The sequence below is a fragment of the Periophthalmus magnuspinnatus genome, chromosome 24 (genome assembly GCF_009829125.3).
Source record: "Periophthalmus magnuspinnatus isolate fPerMag1 chromosome 24, fPerMag1.2.pri, whole genome shotgun sequence".
NCBI classification, from domain to species: Eukaryota; Metazoa; Chordata; class Actinopteri; order Gobiiformes; family Gobiidae; genus Periophthalmus; species Periophthalmus magnuspinnatus.
This window is the reverse complement of record NC_047149.1, coordinates 11,481,572-11,499,632: the sequence shown is the minus strand read 5'-3', so window position 1 is coordinate 11,499,632 and position 18,061 is coordinate 11,481,572. Positions and strand designations below refer to the sequence as shown.

The 18,061-nt window shown below is 41.6% G+C and overlaps 2 protein-coding genes across 2 annotated transcripts in view; one reads left to right on the top strand and one right to left on the bottom strand.

Moving 5' to 3' along the window:
- The window catches only part of rpf2 (ribosome production factor 2 homolog), a 69,454-nt gene that overhangs the window by 6,002 nt on the left and 45,391 nt on the right, over positions 1-18,061 (top strand). The window lies entirely within an intron of this gene.
- On the bottom strand, positions 297-16,162 carry tab2 (TGF-beta activated kinase 1 (MAP3K7) binding protein 2). Its single transcript, XM_033990719.2, has 7 exons — positions 15,761-16,162; positions 6,884-7,053; positions 4,136-5,624; positions 2,695-2,855; positions 2,297-2,390; positions 2,052-2,144; positions 297-1,812 (listed from the first exon to the last, which is right to left on the bottom strand). The coding sequence occupies exons 2-7, from the start codon at positions 6,983-6,985 to the stop codon at positions 1,685-1,687; spliced, it is 2,067 nt and encodes a 688-aa protein (XP_033846610.1). The 5' UTR covers positions 6,986-7,053; positions 15,761-16,162; the 3' UTR covers positions 297-1,684.

Here is an 18,061-nt window from a genome sequence, read left to right as displayed (position 1 = left end):
CAATTGGATATTTTTTGTATATAGAGGTCTAGGGTTTTTTTTCCATATGTCCCCATTGTATTTAACTTGTTTTCTTACGTTTTGTCTTGTTGTTCAAAACATTAATTCAAAAAATGAAGATGACCAACAACCAACTACTTGAAATCATAATTGTAATCATTATTAAACAAGCTGAATTCCTGAGATTCCAAAGGACTTGTGCAGCCATAAAGGAACCTAATGTACAATTATTGAAAATGGCACATCTGACCTGTCCTTGTAAGCTTTGTTGTCCAGACATATTACAATATATAAAGTGTATATAAAATGACAGGTCAAAATAGCCTTTTTTATTTTTACAAATAACTTATCTGTTACAAAGTCTGTCTTCCCAACTAAAACAAAAACACATATCCAAATTATTATTTTAAAATTTGTTTAAACAATAATAAACTGCCTCTTCACACCAAGCTACAGGTTTAGCTAAAACTGGTCTTAACTAATTCGGAAAAAATACTTTTGCTAAGTGCTTCAGAGATGTTTCATCTTCCACTTAAAGCTATGGCACTTAAACAGTATTGGTTAAACAAGTTAAAAAGAACATTTAAGGCTCTGGCAGTGAGTAAACCTTGGGATGGGGGGTGGGGGTCAATGTTTCTCCAGGATTTTGGGCTAGATCTACACTATTATTTTCTTTTCATTGTAAATATCTCCAGATGGCCTGTCATTAGGTCCTGTAATGAAGACATTAAAAACACTGAATATCTTTGGTGTCTGATCATTGCATTTAGGCACTAGACCATGGGTGTCCAAACATATCTGGGCTTATTGCAACAGCCCATCTGACTCTTTGTTATAGAGGTCAACATTTTTTAACTTATCACACCTTTTATTTAGGCTTGTAACCTTAATATTAAGTCTGTAGACAAATCATGTTTGTTACTGATGTCAGATCACAGAATATAGTTTTTAGTATAATGTACTACCTACGGCAATGTAGGCCAATATGGAGGAAGCTACTGGGGCAGGAAGAAATGGACTGAGGGCTGCATTTGACCCCAGCCATAGTTTGGACACCCCTGTGCTAAACCTTTCCAGGAGACATCGTAGTGAGGTGGCACCCTGCTATAAACACTAGAGTGTGCGCTGTGGTGGAGTTGTCCCCAGCATGACGCCTACATTCCAGTTGTCATTGAAAACGAGGCATTTAAAACAGCAGCAATGGCCCTCCCTTCACAGGACTCTACATGAGGCATAAAGCTTCATAGAGTCTTAAGGCTTGCAGAAATCTAAAGCTACAAAAGGAACATTATTTGTTTGAAAGGGAAGTTGAAAGTTAATTAGGGCTTAAAGCTACTATACTTACAGAAAATACAAGAATTTCATAGTGTGAGAAAAAGGTACAATCTAAAATATGTACAGTCAAAAGCTGAGTTTCCGCCTCTGTGCTGTAACAAAGCATGCAAAAAGTTTCTGTAACACATGGCTTCAGGCATCCTGCAAAAACAACAAACAACATGATGTCCATTCAGAGAGGTTTCTCTTCAATGCAGACTGCTCCATTCCCAAGGCACGTCAGCTCAGTAAAAAACGAAACAAAACATTGGCACAGTCAATTATTTAACACTGAAAAATGAGCAGCGAGGTATTGTCAGCATCTCAGGCCCAGGACTCCACTGGAGGACAGAAGGGAAAGGTGTCTGGCTCAGAAGTGGCGTGGGTATTCGCACTGTTCGCAGCGATCCAGGGCTGGGTGATTGAGGAAGGTGCAGGCTGTACAGCTCCACTGAGCCTCGTCCTCCTCAGGGGGGGCTTTCAGACTCATACCGCCCTCTAGAGGACCGATCAGATGTTACAATGTCAATGAACCTGCATACTCTATGAATGAGTAATTATTTTCAAACAAGATCAGATACAGTGCTACTCAGTAGACTTGAAATTGTAATTGTTTAGCAGCATCACGTTTTCATATAAAATATATGAAATGTGATGAATCTGTTATACAGCACAGCTAGCACTACATGACACAAATGTGGCATAATGAAAGCAAACTTGAAAGTGATTCAACCTACCAGTAAAAGTACCTTTCGGTTTGGGTGGAACAGGTCCCACAAATCCAAGGTTGTCATAGAAATTATGGATTGCACTGGGATTGAAGTGAGGCCCTGTCAAGACAAAAACGTGTCATTTATACAGAAATAAATGTCCCATTGAGATTCTCTTTTTACAGTTGGGATGTCTACACAGATTTATGCAAGTAAGATTAATAATGAAAAAACAGTCAATGGGTGGAAAACAAGCAAAGCAGTGGACAAACCTTTTGTTTGAAGTAAGTCAATTTCTTTGGTGAGACAGTCAATATCAATTTGCAGTAGCCTGTTTTTGCATCTTAACTGCTTCATTTCCTCAATCTGGTAAACAATCAAAAACATAAATCTCAGAAACAAAAACACATTGATAACAATGCAAAAAGAGAAAATGGAAGCCAAGAGAAGTATGTCAACGGAGACATGAAATATTGTAAAGAAACATTCCTATGCCTTTTTAAATCTCTTGACTTGATACATTTAGTTAATAATAAATTAGCCATTTTAACCTGCTCTTTAACTCCTTCACAGTGGACTACAAAAGAAAGGTTCAGGAAAACTCATCATGCCAATTATGGCACAATTCTAATGTGAAGTGAAGTGGTGAATAAATGTAAGCGAAATGTACCGAGGGAATCTGGGAGGCCGAGTTGGAGCGCTCAAGTCGTCTTCTGGTGAGGTCATTCTCCATTTCATTCACTTCCTCTTTTAGTTTCTCCAGTTTTTTCTTCTTCATCTCAAGCTCGTGCCACAATCGATCCATACGGGCTTTCTGGTGGACCAACAAAGCTGAAAGCACAAGCAACAAGCTAAGCAATTCATCATTTTGCTTGCATCTCTTTTTAAGACGAATTCGGCTACATTGTTCTTGTAGTGGTTTGTGGCTTTCTTTGGAGGTGCACTGCAGAAAATGGTCCACTTACATTGGTCCAGAGGTGTAGGTGTAACCAGTTACCCAGGCTAACTTGCCCTGTCAAGGCCCAGCTCTCATCTCCCAGATAGGGATGAGACGCTGTGAACTTTTCATGCTAGGATAACAATGACTTTAATGCTTAGTAAAAACAAAGCTAGTTGATTTGCCTCAAATCACTAAACATTGTTATTTTATTAAGTGCAAAGATTTGATAAAACATAATTATTGAGGCAAAGCATGATAGAAGAAGCTCACCCTCGTGATTTTAACAAGGTGTACCCTCAACGGATGTAGAGATGAGACAGTAAAGATTAGAGAGACTGATCAGAACACAGTTTGTCTGAATTATAACAAAAATGATTATTTACATGTAAAATAAAAAAAAAAAAAAAGTAAAAAAAAAAAAAGAAAAAAAAAAAGAAAAAAGGGAAACACAGAATCTCTGAAGTGAGAAAAGTTAGATTTTGTTCCAGTCATGATAGATGACCAATGAGTTAGTTTGTTTCCCATATGTCACTGAAATAAATGAACTTACTTACTCAGCTTTGTCACAGGGTCATCACACTAAATTTACAATTGGCTCTTGGTTGGGAGAACCGAGAGCCAATTGTAAATTCAATACAGCTTATTACAGTCTGCATTTACCAGGCCCAACTAAAAGTCTGTTCAAAGTTACTGTTATTTTATACTGTCAAGTTTTATCTTTATATCAGCTCTGACTTGCACATTCAAATGTTACATTTGAGATATTATAAGTATGCTAATGCTAACATGGGTTAACATGGGCCGTTTAACCTAAAGAAAGTCCGAAAAGTCTATACTTTAGGCCTTAAGAACATGGGACACCTTTTATATTATTTTTTGTCTTATAGCCCTACCAATGGACAAAAGAAAATAATTACATATCCAGGTATCTTTTACCATTTTATCGAATTGATTTGTTCAAAATAAGTAGTTTCAGCTCTACAATATATAGCTGCAATAACAATTGCAATAACATTGCAATCTTTTGTGGGTGTACATGAATTGATTCATGATTTTGATTGGTGTAACAGCACCAATGTGTTGTAGTAGTAAATGTTAGACTGTTGTATATAATATATCACTGTATATTCAATTAATGTATATGTATCAATATATATGACATGTAGCTCACCTTGAGTATATGCTGCATCATCCGAGCCCATGCTGAGCCTTCGAGGCTCGTTTTGCCTCTCATGTTGCAGGGAAAGGGGGTCTGACAGATGAAGAGGTTCTGGCTCAGCAAAATGGTGGTCTGCTGGAAGGCTGAGAAGGTTGTTGGGTTCAAAGGTGGGAGACACTACTCCAGGAGAAACAGCTGGGGGCTTGTTAGGGGACACTGTAATCTTAAAAGTGTACTTTGTGTTAGGCTGGGTAACCACCACACGAGGAGATGAAGCAGTGCCTCCTCCTACAGAGCTGCGGCATTTGGGTGGGTGATGGTGAATGTATGACGGGCCCATGCTAACCTGCCCACCCATATTCCTGTTGCTTGAAGGCCCTTGAAGAGGAGGGCCGGCAGATATGCAGACAGTGGGAGCACCACTTAGACCTCCACTTTCTCCTGTAGCATTGGCCGAGATACAAAAGCGAGGTTGGGAGCGTGAGTTGCAGGGGCCCTGAGCAGCCCCAATGGTTGCAGGGACCCCAATTGCAGTGGGGGGGCTAGCAGAGATGCAGAGGGTGGGCTGGCCTCGGTTGCCCATGCTCAAAGGCGCAGATGGAGCAGATGTGGAAGTGGGGCAGGATGTCCTGAGCACAGCCGTGCTGGAAGAGCTGGTCCTCTGGGGAGACTCTAGCTTAATCTCAATCTGATTTTTGCGGGGCCCTGTAGAGATGTTCTGGATATTATACTGACTGACAGGCACAGAAGAGGAAGAGGAGCACGATGACACACCTGATGAGGAGCCCTGGCTCCCAAATTGCCCCATGGAGGGGGCCTGAGGGGTGGTGGGTGAGCTTATGGGCATGTAGACATGTGAAGTCTGATGACCCTGTGAGCTCTGAGTAGTTGCCCTGGGTAAGGGAGGCATCTGCTGAGGGGCCTGGGAGGTTGGGCTGTATTGAGCCCGTCCGCTTGGCTGAACTGCCCGAATGCCCCCTGACTGACTCATGTATGGTCGAATGTAGATGGAGTTGCCCTGGGGACTGCCAAGCCCAGCCTGTGGACCCCCATGAATGTGCAAAGATGTGGGTGTGTTGCGGCCACTCTGAATGTTGGGTGCCAATGTTACTGTAATGGGATTGAAGCGAGGAGTTCCTTTAACTCCCATGGGGTAAAGTCCCAAGTGCTGGGGTGGCTGCGGTTTTCGGGGTGGTTCCATTACACCAAACACAGTGAGGTTGGAAGGGGCCTGTGGCAAAGCAGACTGAGAATTCTGCTCAAAAGACTGGCTGTCGGGGGCCAGTGCAGCCTGGAAGGGCCCGTCACTCAGGCTGTGGGCCAGTGTCCGGCTACCATTCATCCTCAAGCCATCCGGTATATTCTGACACTGCACACCCAGATTCAGCTGGGTCATGTGATTTTGGAAACGTGTGAAGGAGGACTCTTCAGAAGCACTGTCCTGGCTTCCTGGACTCACTTGGGACAGGTAAGCATAACATGCGTCCACGTTATTGTTGTTCTGTAGGCAGAGCAATAACAAATCGTTATTCAAAGTCAAGCCAAACATTTTTGAAGAAAAAACATAATTTAGGTAATTTTCACACATGTTAGTGCACTCTGTGGACCAATCCCAGCACACACTAGATTTGGTTCTGTTTTAATTTACTTTTGGGTTGGGCTTGTTCACATACACTGTGCATAATTCACCTCAAACATCCACCATGAGCCATGCGCTTCAAGCAAACAGACAGAGCCCAGTGAATACATGTGCACGCGCTCGCTTCAACTATACACGGTGGTCTTTTCTTTCACCTGTGGCTAAATACACCGTGAGGACTGTACGCGTTGGTGGCGGAGGAGAAAAAGCTTTTTGAATGGCAAACAAACAGACCCAGGCTCATCTGCACAGACAGAGGGAAGAGGAGACTGTCACCGGTATTAAATTGATACAAAAGTCATCGTCAAACAGCAGGAACACTATACGATTGAGCGTTTTTTGCCCAATTCCAAGCACTTTTACTGACACCGTGAACTGTGTAGGTCAGCCCGAGGTCAGCTGTGTTCACCCCGCATCGGCTCCGCTCCAGAGTGCAGGTGGAGCCGCTCCGAGACCTCCTGTTTCAAGAGCTGTCAGACAAGCCGTTTACTGCAGCAGAGTGCGATTGTTGGATTCACACCGGCCCAAGTGCACCGCTCATAAAGCGAAAGCCCTTTTACGTCAACCTAACTAGTGGCAGTATGAAAAACTACCTTAGTTTCTGCTGTAATGAAGAGTTCTACTAGAGTCGACATATGAGACTCGTGGTCACTCAGATTATTCAAAGTTTATACTAGTAATGGCCTCCAATGAAGCTGTATAAACAACAGCATAATGCACTGAAGCATTAGTTCCTTCACGGCCCTTCTCAGACTATTACACAAGACAGATCAGAATGAAGGGAAAGACACAGCAACTCTCCAGAGACTTTTAGAGCAGATAATAGGACAGAGGATAAGTGCACTGTGAGAGCAGGAGCTTCAGAACAGGTGGGAGTAACTGTAAAAGCAGCAGAAACCTTTTCTGAGCTCATGTGCCAAACGTAACGTTAGACCTGTTGTGCCTGTTAATCATTCTAGAAAATAAAACTTTGTGCAGATTTAACTTGATCTAATAGCTGATGTATGTAAATGTCCATTTGGTTTAAAGTGTGTTAGTTAAATTATTACGTACAATGATCGTGACTTTTTGTTTCTTCTGCCTTTTGTTATTTGTTGTGTATTGGTTGATAGAAAAAATACCTGCAGAACACACTTTGAGACCACACCCTCCGGAACTTCTGGAAACTTTTGGCGCAGGTCATGTAAAACCTGAATATCAATCTGATGGCTTCCCTGGGCCATTCGTATATAGCCACGCCACGTCAGAAGAGCATATGTTTGGCGAGTAGAGGCTTCATCTCTGATGCATTCTGAAAAATAAAAAAAATTTAAGAAAGATTTAGTCATCCATTATCAAAGTTATAATTAAACTTCCCAAAATGAAAGTATTTAGGGGTGGACGGTATTGATAAAAATGTATATCCCCATGTTTTTATTTTTTTCAGACAATATTATGGGAATTTGTAAATAATGTTCTAAAACTGTAGTTGAATTATGGCACAAACGGTGAATGGGCCGATGTTCAAACTTTACATATCTCTACCAAAGAGTAACATCATGCAATGCAAATCCTGTAAGTTGTCTGTTGATGACAAATACAGTCCAACCTCTAGAGCAACATCAGGTGCGTACAGACCTCCTTCATTGGTTGGCATTTGGTTATCAAATTGAACTTTCTATTCTTTGGTTTTCTGCTTTATTGCTTATGTATTCCCTCTTGGTTCCTTTTTTGTTTTGTTTTTTTCTTTTAACCATGTTATAATGATTGCACCCTCATCAAAGCTTACTTGGATTTGTGTTATGCTTTATTAGTGTAGGACAGAGTCGCATTAATAGGCTTAGGTTTTGTTTTGCTCATACAAATAACTTTCAATTTCAATTTGCCTGCAGGTACAGGCCTATCGCCATCTGTTGTCACTTTTTATAACTACACACACAATTGAGTAAGGCTGGTTTTAGTTGTACACTCTTCTCTTTTAATGTTAATTGTATGATGATATAGGTTTTGTTTTGATTGTATTACAATTTAAATGTCTTTCTTATTCTGTAAAGCACTTTCAATTACTTTGTCTTGTGGTTTAATGAAACAAATCAAAACATGCTGCAAAATGAACTGATTAGTAATTTAAAAAATAAAACAAACTTCCAGTGTTATCATTCAAAAAAGGTAAATTGTTGTCATTGTCATTGATGCTAAGATTATCATGGTAATGTTGAGAATATTTTCATATAGCTGTACTGTTCAATTTTTTGAGAAAATACATTTTGGTTTTACAAAAATGAATAGTAGTTAATTTCATCAGTCAACTTATTTACTTAAGCTTTGGCATCTTGCCATGTGAAAATATTAAAATTACAGTCTATTCTCATTTTGTGAGCTACATGAATTACACCAACTTTGGGCTGGGTACCGAAATCGGTTCCAAGTAAGAACCGACTAAAAAGGTTCGGTAAGTACAAATATCAAAAAAACACTGTTCCTTTAGTGCCAACCGGTTCTTTGGCTTTAGATGCCAGAGTCAATTAGCCAAAAAACACATTGCACCGATTTATCAGTAGCGCAGGTGCTCACGCATCACGACTGTGCTCTGCACAAACGAATGGCACAAACATTCACATTTTAACATAGTCCTACATGTCCAAACACAGCGCAGTGTATCATTTTACCGGTAAAACAGAAGTCGCAATGTATCCTTGAAAACACATGTCTCCAGTGCGGGGCCTTTACAATGTCTCAAAGTAAAAATGCATAATACAAATCTACTTCGTCACAGTCTGCAGTATCCACGTAATGCTGAAGCCAAACAAATAATATGAACCAAACTTCGCCAAAATCATCCTCCACAGTCCACATGAAGATCAGCTGTGCGCTCTGGTTCATTCTCAAGCATGAAATAATGAATTAATTAACATAGTTATAACATAATTCACTCCCCCTTGAACTACCACCTTATCATGGTAGGGGAGTCTGCATACCTGAATGATCCTAGGAGATATGGGCTAGGGCATGGCAAACAGATCCACGGTGATCGGTCAGATTAAGAGCAGTTCACAATGGGGGGTAAGGAGCCTGATCTCATGCAGGAGTTTGAGTGATAGCAGCTAGTTATAGTCGGGCTAACCTCCATGCAAAGCTTGGGCTCTGGTATACAACTCGAGATCTCCACTTCTCTGGCGTTGCCACGGGGAAATGCCAGTGAGCTGGTGTGGGCTTCCTTATAGTCCCAAAGCTCAATCACTATGTGTTGGAGTGCAGGGGCAGGAGTATTGCAACCCTCTTGTCCCTCAAGCTGCAGGGAGAGGGTCGTGTCCCTGTACCTTCAGGTCGAGGACAGGTCTCTCACTGTTTGGCCTACGGGCCAAACGGCAGTCCAGAGTACCTGGCTTTCTTGGAGTTCCTGGAAGTGGTAATAGACAGCGCACTGACTGGGAAGTCCGTTGTTCTACTGGGGGACTTCAACGCTCACGTGGGCAACACCAGTGACACCTGGAGAGGGGCGATCGGGAAGAATGGCCTTCCTGATCTGAACCCGAGTGGTGTTTCGTTATTGGACTTCTGTGCTAGCCACAGTTTGTCTATAACAATCACCATGTTCGAGAACAAGGGGGTCCATCGGTGCACATGGCACCAGGACACCCTAGACCAGAGGTCAATGATCAACTTTGTCATCATGTCATCTGACCTTCGGCCGTGTGTCTCGAACACTCGAGTGAAGAGAGGGGCAGACCCCTCAACCCCCTCAACCAATATACCACCAGGTTGTGAGTTGGATCCGCTGGCAGAGGAGGAGGCTGGACAGACCTGGCAGACCCAAGTGCATTGTGGGACTGTCTGGTGGAGCCCTCTGTCAGTGGGGTCTTCACCTCACACCTCCAGGAGAACTTCTCCCAGATCCCAGGGGAGGCTAGGGACATAGAGTCCGAGTGGACTGCCTACACTGTCGTCGATGTGGCTGCTTGTAACTGTGGTGGTAAGGTCTCTGGCGCCTCTCACGGCAGCAATAACCAAACCCAATGGTGGATGCCAGAAGTAAGGGATACTGTCAGGCTGAAGAAAGAGTCTTGCCGAGCCTTGTTGGCTTGTAGGAGGCAAATGACAGGTGCAGACAGGCCAAGCGTGCCACAGCTCATGGGAGGAGTTCAGGGTAGAGGTAAGATCTTAAGCCCGAGCCCGACCCGACCCGAATTCGGGCCGGGCCTAAAATATCAATCATTACGTTCGGGTCGGGTCGGGCTCGGGCTTCTCTCTACCTGACTTTTTTAAAATAAATATATGTTTATAAAAATGTATACTAAAACAATGTGTGGATACTAAACTTAGGAATACTTGTTATAAAAAAAATAATTTGGATAAACAGAGAAGGCGCTGTAAGGTAATTGCTATTTAACTACTAAACAGGAGCCGCAGAGCCAGAGCATACTCTGCGCACGTGAACGCCCCCTCTTCCCCTCCGCAAGTCCGCATCTATTTTGACCTGTTATCCCTGATATGGAGCAGCAAGAAGTAAAGGATAAACTAAAGACAGGGGAACTGAAAAGGCAAACACGCACCGGCAAGAGTGAGGTGCGGAAATGCTTCAAATTGATTGTTGAAAATGCTACAGAAACTGCGTTGGCTTCGCTGAATGTAGTAAATGTGGCGCTTTGCTTTCATACGAGAGCAAAAGACTGGCACCTCGACGCTGAGCAGGCATTTAAACAGCTGTACTGGCAAAAGTGATGATCGTCAAACATCTATATTATCATTTGTCCCAAAGACCGCACCTCTTCGCGCTAAGCAGACCATCACAGACAAGTGCGTGGGACTTTTGCTGTCAGGACCTTAGACCATTTTCAGTAGTTAGTGGCGAAGGTTTTTTATTAGGTAGGCTTATTTTTACGCATGTTTAACTTTGTTTGGTTCTTTATTTTTTTTTATTTATCCTCACAAATAAAATATGAAATTTCGGGTTTGCTTCGGGCTCGGGCCTGCAAATCAAGTTAATTGGTCGGGCTCGGGCCGGGTCGGGCTTTAATACCCGTGGGCCTGGGTCGGGTCGGGCTGGATTTTTTAGGCCCGATCTTACCTCTAGTTCAGGGAGGCTATGGAGGACTATCAGTCAGCCTCAAAGGAATTTTGGCAAACCCTCCAACGCCTCAGGAGAGGGAAACAGTGCTTCACCAACACTGTTTATACGGTGCGGGTGGAAAGCTGCTGACCTCAACTGGGGACACTGTCACACAGTGGGAAGAATACTCTGAGGAGCGCTTTAATCTCACCATCACATCTTCTGAAAAGGAAACAAAGCCTGAGGACCCATCCAAGCTGAAGTCACTGAGGCGGTTGACAAACTCCTCTGTGGCAAGGCTCTGGGGTTGGATGAGATTCGTTCTGAGTTATCTCAAATCTCTGGATGTTGTGGGACTGTCTTGGCTGACACGTCTCTGCAACATCAAGAGAAGAACAGGAAGGGGGGCCAGGGGGTGTGTTCCAACTACAGGGGAATCACACTCCTCCACCTCCCCGGTAAGGTCTATTCAGGGTACTGGAGAGGAGAATCCAACCGATAGTCAAAGCTTGGCTTCAGGAGGTGTAGTGTAGTCAGTGTCAGTGTAGTTTTTCATCTCGGTTGCAGAACACTGGACCAGCTCTATACTCGTCAACAGGTGCTCGACGACTCATGGGTGGTTTGTCCAACCAGTCCGCATGTGCTTTGTGATCTGGAGAAGGCACCTCAATGGTGTCCTGTGGGTGGTGCGGTGTTCACATTCCCGGTCTTAAGTCAGACCTGTTTCCAGTGGATGTTGGACTCCACGAGAGAGATAGAGAGATAGAGAGCAATAGAGAGAGAGAGAGAAAGAGAGAGAGAGAGAGTCCGGTTTGGGGACCACAAGATCAAATCTCTGCTGTTTTCAGATGATACTGTCCTGATGGTTTCATTGAACTAGGACCTGCAACATGCACTGGGGCAATTTGCAGCTGACTGTAAGTGGCTAGTACGAAATCAGCCCCTCTAAATCCAAGGCCATGGTTCTTGCCTGGAAAAAGGTAGCTTGTCCTCTCCGGGTGCCTGGGGAGTCCCTGCCTCAAGTGGGGGAGTTCAAGTATCTCGGGATCTTGTTAACGAGGGAAGGATAGATTATGAGATTGCCAGGTGGATCTGTGCAGCATCTGTAGTGATGCGGGAACTGTATTGGACTGTTACGGTGAAGAAGGAGCTGAGTTGAAAGGCAAAGGTCTTGATTTACTGGTCAATTTACGTTTTCACCCACACCTATGGTCAAGAGCTTTGGGTAATAACCAAAGAAGCATGTGGATACAAGCGGTCGAAATGAGTTTCCTCCATAGAGTGGCTCTCCCATAGAGATAGGATGAGGAGCTCAGTTACATGGGAGGAGCTCAGCGTAGTGCCACTGCTCCTCCACGTCAAGAGGTGCCAGCTTAGGGGGCTCAAGCATCTGTTCCGGATGCATCCAGGGAGGTGTTCCGGGCACATCCCATCCATCCATTTTCTTCCGCTTATCCCGGGCCGGGTCACGGGGGCAGCAGTCCTAAGCAGGGACTTCCCAGACTTTTCTCACCCCGGACACGTCCTCCAACTCCTCTGGTGGGACCCCAAGGCGTTCCCAGGCCAGCTGAGCACAGGCCTGGGCCCATCCCCACCAGGAGGATACCCCAAGGAACACCCAGGACGTGAAGGGACCCGTGTCTCTCAGCTGGCCTGGGAACGCCTCGGGATCCCCCCAGAAGAGCTGGAGAAAGTGTGTGTGGAGAGAGAAGTCTGGGCCTCCCTGCTCAAACTGCTTCCTCCGTTCTACGGCCCCAGATAAAGCAGAAGAAAATGGATGGATAGGTGGATGGATAATTTAATTCAAGGATTACGAATACTTTCTTAATAATATTGGCCATTAATTTACACTTAGAAAATACATGTACTGAAAAAAGAACCATTCAGGAACCGGCATCTAAAAGCAGGTATCGACCATTATTGTCATTGATAAATTGTTGATATCAGCCACTCTGATAGCAAAAATATGACCAATAGACAATTTTGTAAACCACATATGAAACTAGACAATGATTTTTTAAACAAATTATACAAATACCAAACTGAAACTTACAAATGCTGAACCTGAAATTGTTGTGATTAGTTTTATAAACTCGGAATGTTGTTGCTTAATGCTCCTTCTATTGTTGACATTTGAAGCCCATATAGTTAAATATTATATTAACAAAATGTTTTGTAAGATGAGGCAATTTCTGCATGTACAATGCAATGCTTGTCAGGCCTTAAAGCTACATTATGCAACTTTTAGCCAAAAATAGACTACAATAAAAGTATGTTGTTTTTATTGAAAACATGCATCCATTAACTAATTAACATTTCTGTAAAGATGGCAGAATTAGCTAATAATGGCAATTTTTCATAAGTAGTCCCATGACAGATGTTAATATATGATATGATACAAATTTTAGGCCACCTCCAGAAAATTACATACTATACCTTTAAAAAGACACATATTATGTATTAATTGTAGTGGTATTGGGCTTTAAACATGCTTGGCATGTCATGTCTTAGAACTTCCAAAACACAATACTTTTGCATTAGTCCTGCGCTCCTGCATCTAAATTTGGTGTTAGCAAATTTAAGCAACATGGTCAGCATGCTAATACAAGCATGCAGTAGTAATGAAAGCCGATTTGATGGCAGAAATGCTCATTCTGAGTCTGTCTATGATTTATGGACATTAAAACAGCACTGGAGTAGAATCCTCCGTATTTCTACATTGACGTTACAGTCCAGGGAAAACTGATTTGGAGGTGAGGTGCAGAGCAAAATAACCTTGTAAACAAAATTAATGAAACAAGCAAGAATAAGCATAATACACTTCCAGGTATGTTTTTTTGATGACATTGATGATCAATGTTACGTCATTGCTAAAAGCTCAGATAGTCAATTTGCATAATAAGCATCCTTTGAATTTGGCACTAACAAAGTTTCTTTTTAAGGCTTTGGGTAAAGGTCCAAAACTTAGAGCCCATTACAGAACCGAAGGAGAAAAATATTTACATTTGTTTCACAACAGCAAATTCTACCATATAGTTCAGACATGTCCATCTCAAATTTGGAACGTCACATAGGCACAACCTTTAGATATGAATACACAGCAGGTCTATAGACTTTCTTTCGTAGTTGGGGGAGGGGTGGGTGTAGCTGGAAAGTGTGCAGTGAGAGGTACAACATGCAGAGCCCTTGCTCTTGCATGCTACTCACTTAAGTTAATGCTTTGGTTTGTTTTAAGGCTGTAACTCCTGAATGCACTCTTTGTTTTACCATCTCAGTAAAGATGAAAACAATATCTAAAATGTACACAAAATGGTTATTTATTCCGATATTGCTGATAGGAACATGGTAACATAGAAACCTTTCTAAAAATACCCGTATGAACCTATAGTGCCATCATTTCTGTCATATTCCAAAGCATCAGGATTTTTACATGCTGGCTGCACTGAAATGGAGCAAAGAAGTATGGTCTATATGTGGTTTCCTTCTGCTTGCAGTGTCCATATTGTCTAAATGCATTTAACAGTTCACATAGGCAGAGGAGCTACAACTCATATGCAGCCCAATACTATCCTGTATTTATTCAGTTACAGGTGTTTTTATTGCTTAATAATAATAATAATAATAATAATAATAATAATAATTGAAAAACATGCGTTCTGACTGTGAGCAAGTTAGCCTTTCCTCAGATCTGACCTGTAAATTGGTCTGGTGGTGACACATGTTTATTTCCATGTAGACAGATGCCATATTGTAGAACATTTCAGGCAAAGTAGTAACATCTCCATGGAGACAAGCGAAAATGAAACTGCCACCAGAAAAGTTACATAAAGCATCTTTAACCCTTCCAAGTCTTCAGTGTCCATAATCTTGTATTTTTGACTGGTCAAGCATGATGAATGTTTCTAATTCACTAAAAAGCTGCCACATAATGACAGGTTTCTTTAGTTATTTCCTTCCTGTCATCATGCAAACTGAGAACCAAAAGGTTGATTATAGATTCCTGCAAGGACATTTACAGAAATATTTTTTACAAAGTGTAAAACAAAAACAAAAAACAAATCAGAAGGAGCATAACCTCGCTTCTGACACATTATTAGCATTTTAACTTTGGACCTAACATTTTAAAGACATTCTTTTTATCAGTGGAATGACTCTGCTTCTGATCTGAGAGGTAATTAGATCTAGCCTATACAACATGTTCATATGTCCTCAGTAACAATCAGTTCTGATTATTATAATATTATCCAACTTGTTTGCCAACTTTTATGAAACACGGGTAGACTAGGATGGATCATCTGTAAATTATAATAGAAAAATACACAGAAATGCATAATAAGTCTCAATTTTGTTTTGTAAGCCTAAATAAAGTGGCACTAAGCAAGGATATTTTAGAAAAAAAACGGAGAGGATGGCAATAAATTAACCTAAGCATGTCTGGCTGTTTAAATGTCACATGTTTCAAAAGTTAAAAACAAAAAAAAAAAATTAAAAAGCTTTCTCTCTCATTTTAGCCTCTAAAATCAGAGAACAGCAGCGGTCTCCAGTGCAACTGACACAAATGTTCAACAGACTTCAATGGAAAAAGTAGAAGGCAGACTATTGCTTTTGACATGGGATATTCAATCATGAACAGACAGTTTGGGTTAACACAACCAGACAATAAAACACGATATATTTTACCTAGTTTCCACATCTATAAAACCGTGTGACAATTGTTCTGATAAAATAGCAGATATCAACTTTTTCACGACTGCTAACTCGGCCAAAACAGGAACAGTCAAAGTCGGTTAGCCTAACTAGCCTACCCCGACAAAAACGTTTTGGAACTTCTCAAGTTTTGTTGTTTTTTTTTTTTTTTTTGAAAAAGAAGGATTTAGTACGCATGACCGAAGACAACGCGACACAGCTCTGTTTCACTGTGGTCATATTAACGCGTTATTATGCCTGTTGTAGGGTGAAACACACTTACTTCAGTGTCCGCTGCCAGCCACCGCTCCCCGGGCCGCCGTCACTCCCGCTAGAGCTCCCAGCGCTCAGCCCGCAGTCGAGCTCGGGACGAAGAGCCGAGAGTCCTCCCGCTGCTGTAGGGGGGCGAAGATCCGGTCACACCGAGGCCCCGGGCCTAGTGTGTCCTCGGAACAACGTCAGGGAGAGAAGGCTCTCTTCGGCCCGACGCACACGGAACCACAGTGTTGAAAAGCTTTTTGACAGCCCCCCTCCCTTCGCCAGGCTGCACGTCTCTCTTTTTGCTTTCTTTGCTGCAGATACGAATCAAAATACTGCCCGAGAATATGGCGGCCGTACGAGCGTAACACTATCGCGAGAGCAACAAGTTGTTTCCTTTTTTCATTTGGCCAAAATTGAGCTGAGAGTCGGACGTGACGGGAGAAAGAAAAATCAGTGACGGAAATTTCAAAGGAGAAGATGAACGTGGTGATGGTTGTGATGATAACCACCTACAGGGTAATAGGGTCTGAGAAAATAGCAAAAAGACACATATTATGTTAGTGGGTTATAATGTTTTTATGTTTTTTGTTTATTTGTGTTGTGTATGAATTTTCTAAAAACAAAACAAAAACAAAAAAAACAACCCAAAACATTTAAGTCATGTGCAAATCATTATACGCTAAATGGTATATCCATTGAAAGAGTCGACACTTAAATATCTTGGATTTTGGCCTGAAGAAAACTTATCCTTTAAAAACATCTCGGAATTATGTAACAGTTTAAAATTTAATTATCATTTTTTTACAGAAACAAATATTGTATCCCAATAAATTACAGAAAAGAAATAGTGCAAGCAACCTTCCTCTCCAGACTGGATTACTGGGGATGTGGTGTACATGCAGACTTCAGCCTCTACTTTTAAACCACTCTACCACTGTATGAAATTTATCTACAAGGGAATACAGGAAAGAGGGCTTTTAGCTTTTTTGCTTCACAAAAATGGAATACACCAATACTCCAAGGAAAAGCAAAACTGTATATGTTGGTGACAAAGTTGTAAATTAATAACCTGATAACAAACACACCTGCACATGTTTTTAATGTTTTATATGGCCTTGTTTACCTGTTTGTTTTTGTTTGTTTGATTGTTTTGCTTGTATTGTATTTTAAACAGGGTGCCCATGAAAAAGAGAGCCCCAGTGCTCTCATTGGGTTCCCCTGTAGAAATAAAAATAAATAAATAAAAAAAGAAATCACATAGTTTATGTGTTTTTATATTAAGTTAAGACATCTAAATGGGGTTAGGGTGAAAATGTGTGAAAATTCAGCTTATTAGTTTTGTTTTAAATTAGATGCCAAAGTCAATAATGTCATAACCTATATTTTTTAAATGCTTCAAATGTCTACTTCACTCCAGAGAAGAAAAAAAGAGGAAAATGGCTTATTATGCATTTGATGTGCCTTCAGAAACAAACATAACATAACAGCAATTGTATTTATTATTTGTTTAAAGAGGCTATTGATTGTGCTAATAATTTGACTTACTTAAGTGTGGTATAGCCATGATGGGCCTGGGTAAAGATGCTTTCTTATTCTGTAAAGCACTTTGAATTACTTTGCGTACGAATTGTGCTATACAAATAAACTTGCCTTGCCTTGCCTTAAGTCTGCAGGCGGGAGAACACTTCCTGGCTTTATGTGCGACATCAAACCTTATCACTTAGTCACCACCCAGCTTATTATGAGCTGTGTAGTGACTACGTGGTTGGTCAGTGGAGATGCTCCTCCATAAACAAACCAGGCAGCAGCCTAGCAGTGCATAGTAACTTAGTGTCCTTTTGCAGGACACAATACCCTACAAATACTAATTGTGCCTGTGTGATTTATGATAATCATAAACGCTGTTAGCACCTAAGCGTTGTCACATCTCTGTCAGTCTGCTGCAGGGCAGCTGTTAAATGAGTAGATTATGACCTAACAACACGTGTGCTAAGGAATGAATGAATAATTTAATGTCAAGTTCCATGCTTTGTAGATCTTTTTTTTCCAAGTTGTTATTTGTGAAATTTAACAATTTGATGTATGTGCCCAAAGAAAGCACAGCAGTTTAAATTGCCAATAATGTGCCAATGTCCTGGCGATAGTGATGAAACAGAAAGTTATGTATGAGCAATTTAGGTTATTCTAGTTTGGCTTATACCAGGGAAGCATACATGGAAATGGGGGTAAGCTCTCACACTTTTACTTCTGCTCACTCATTTTGAGCTTTGTATAGTATTGTCCATTTTGTATGGAATTGTTTGACTTTTTTCCACAAACAGTT

Bases quoted from the DNA above. Each gene is read 5' to 3' on its own strand.
- tab2 (XM_033990719.2), bottom strand. From the start codon at position 6,985: ATGGCCCAGGGAAGCCATCAGATTGATATTCAGGTTTTACATGACCTG. The intron at 2,145-2,296 runs GTTTGTCCACTG...TTGTCTTGACAG, and splicing joins TGACTTACTTCAAACAAAAG to GGCCTCACTTCAATCCCAGT. The intron at 1,813-2,051 runs GTAGGTTGAATC...TCGGTCCTCTAG, and splicing joins ACCGAAAGGTACTTTTACTG to AGGGCGGTATGAGTCTGAAA.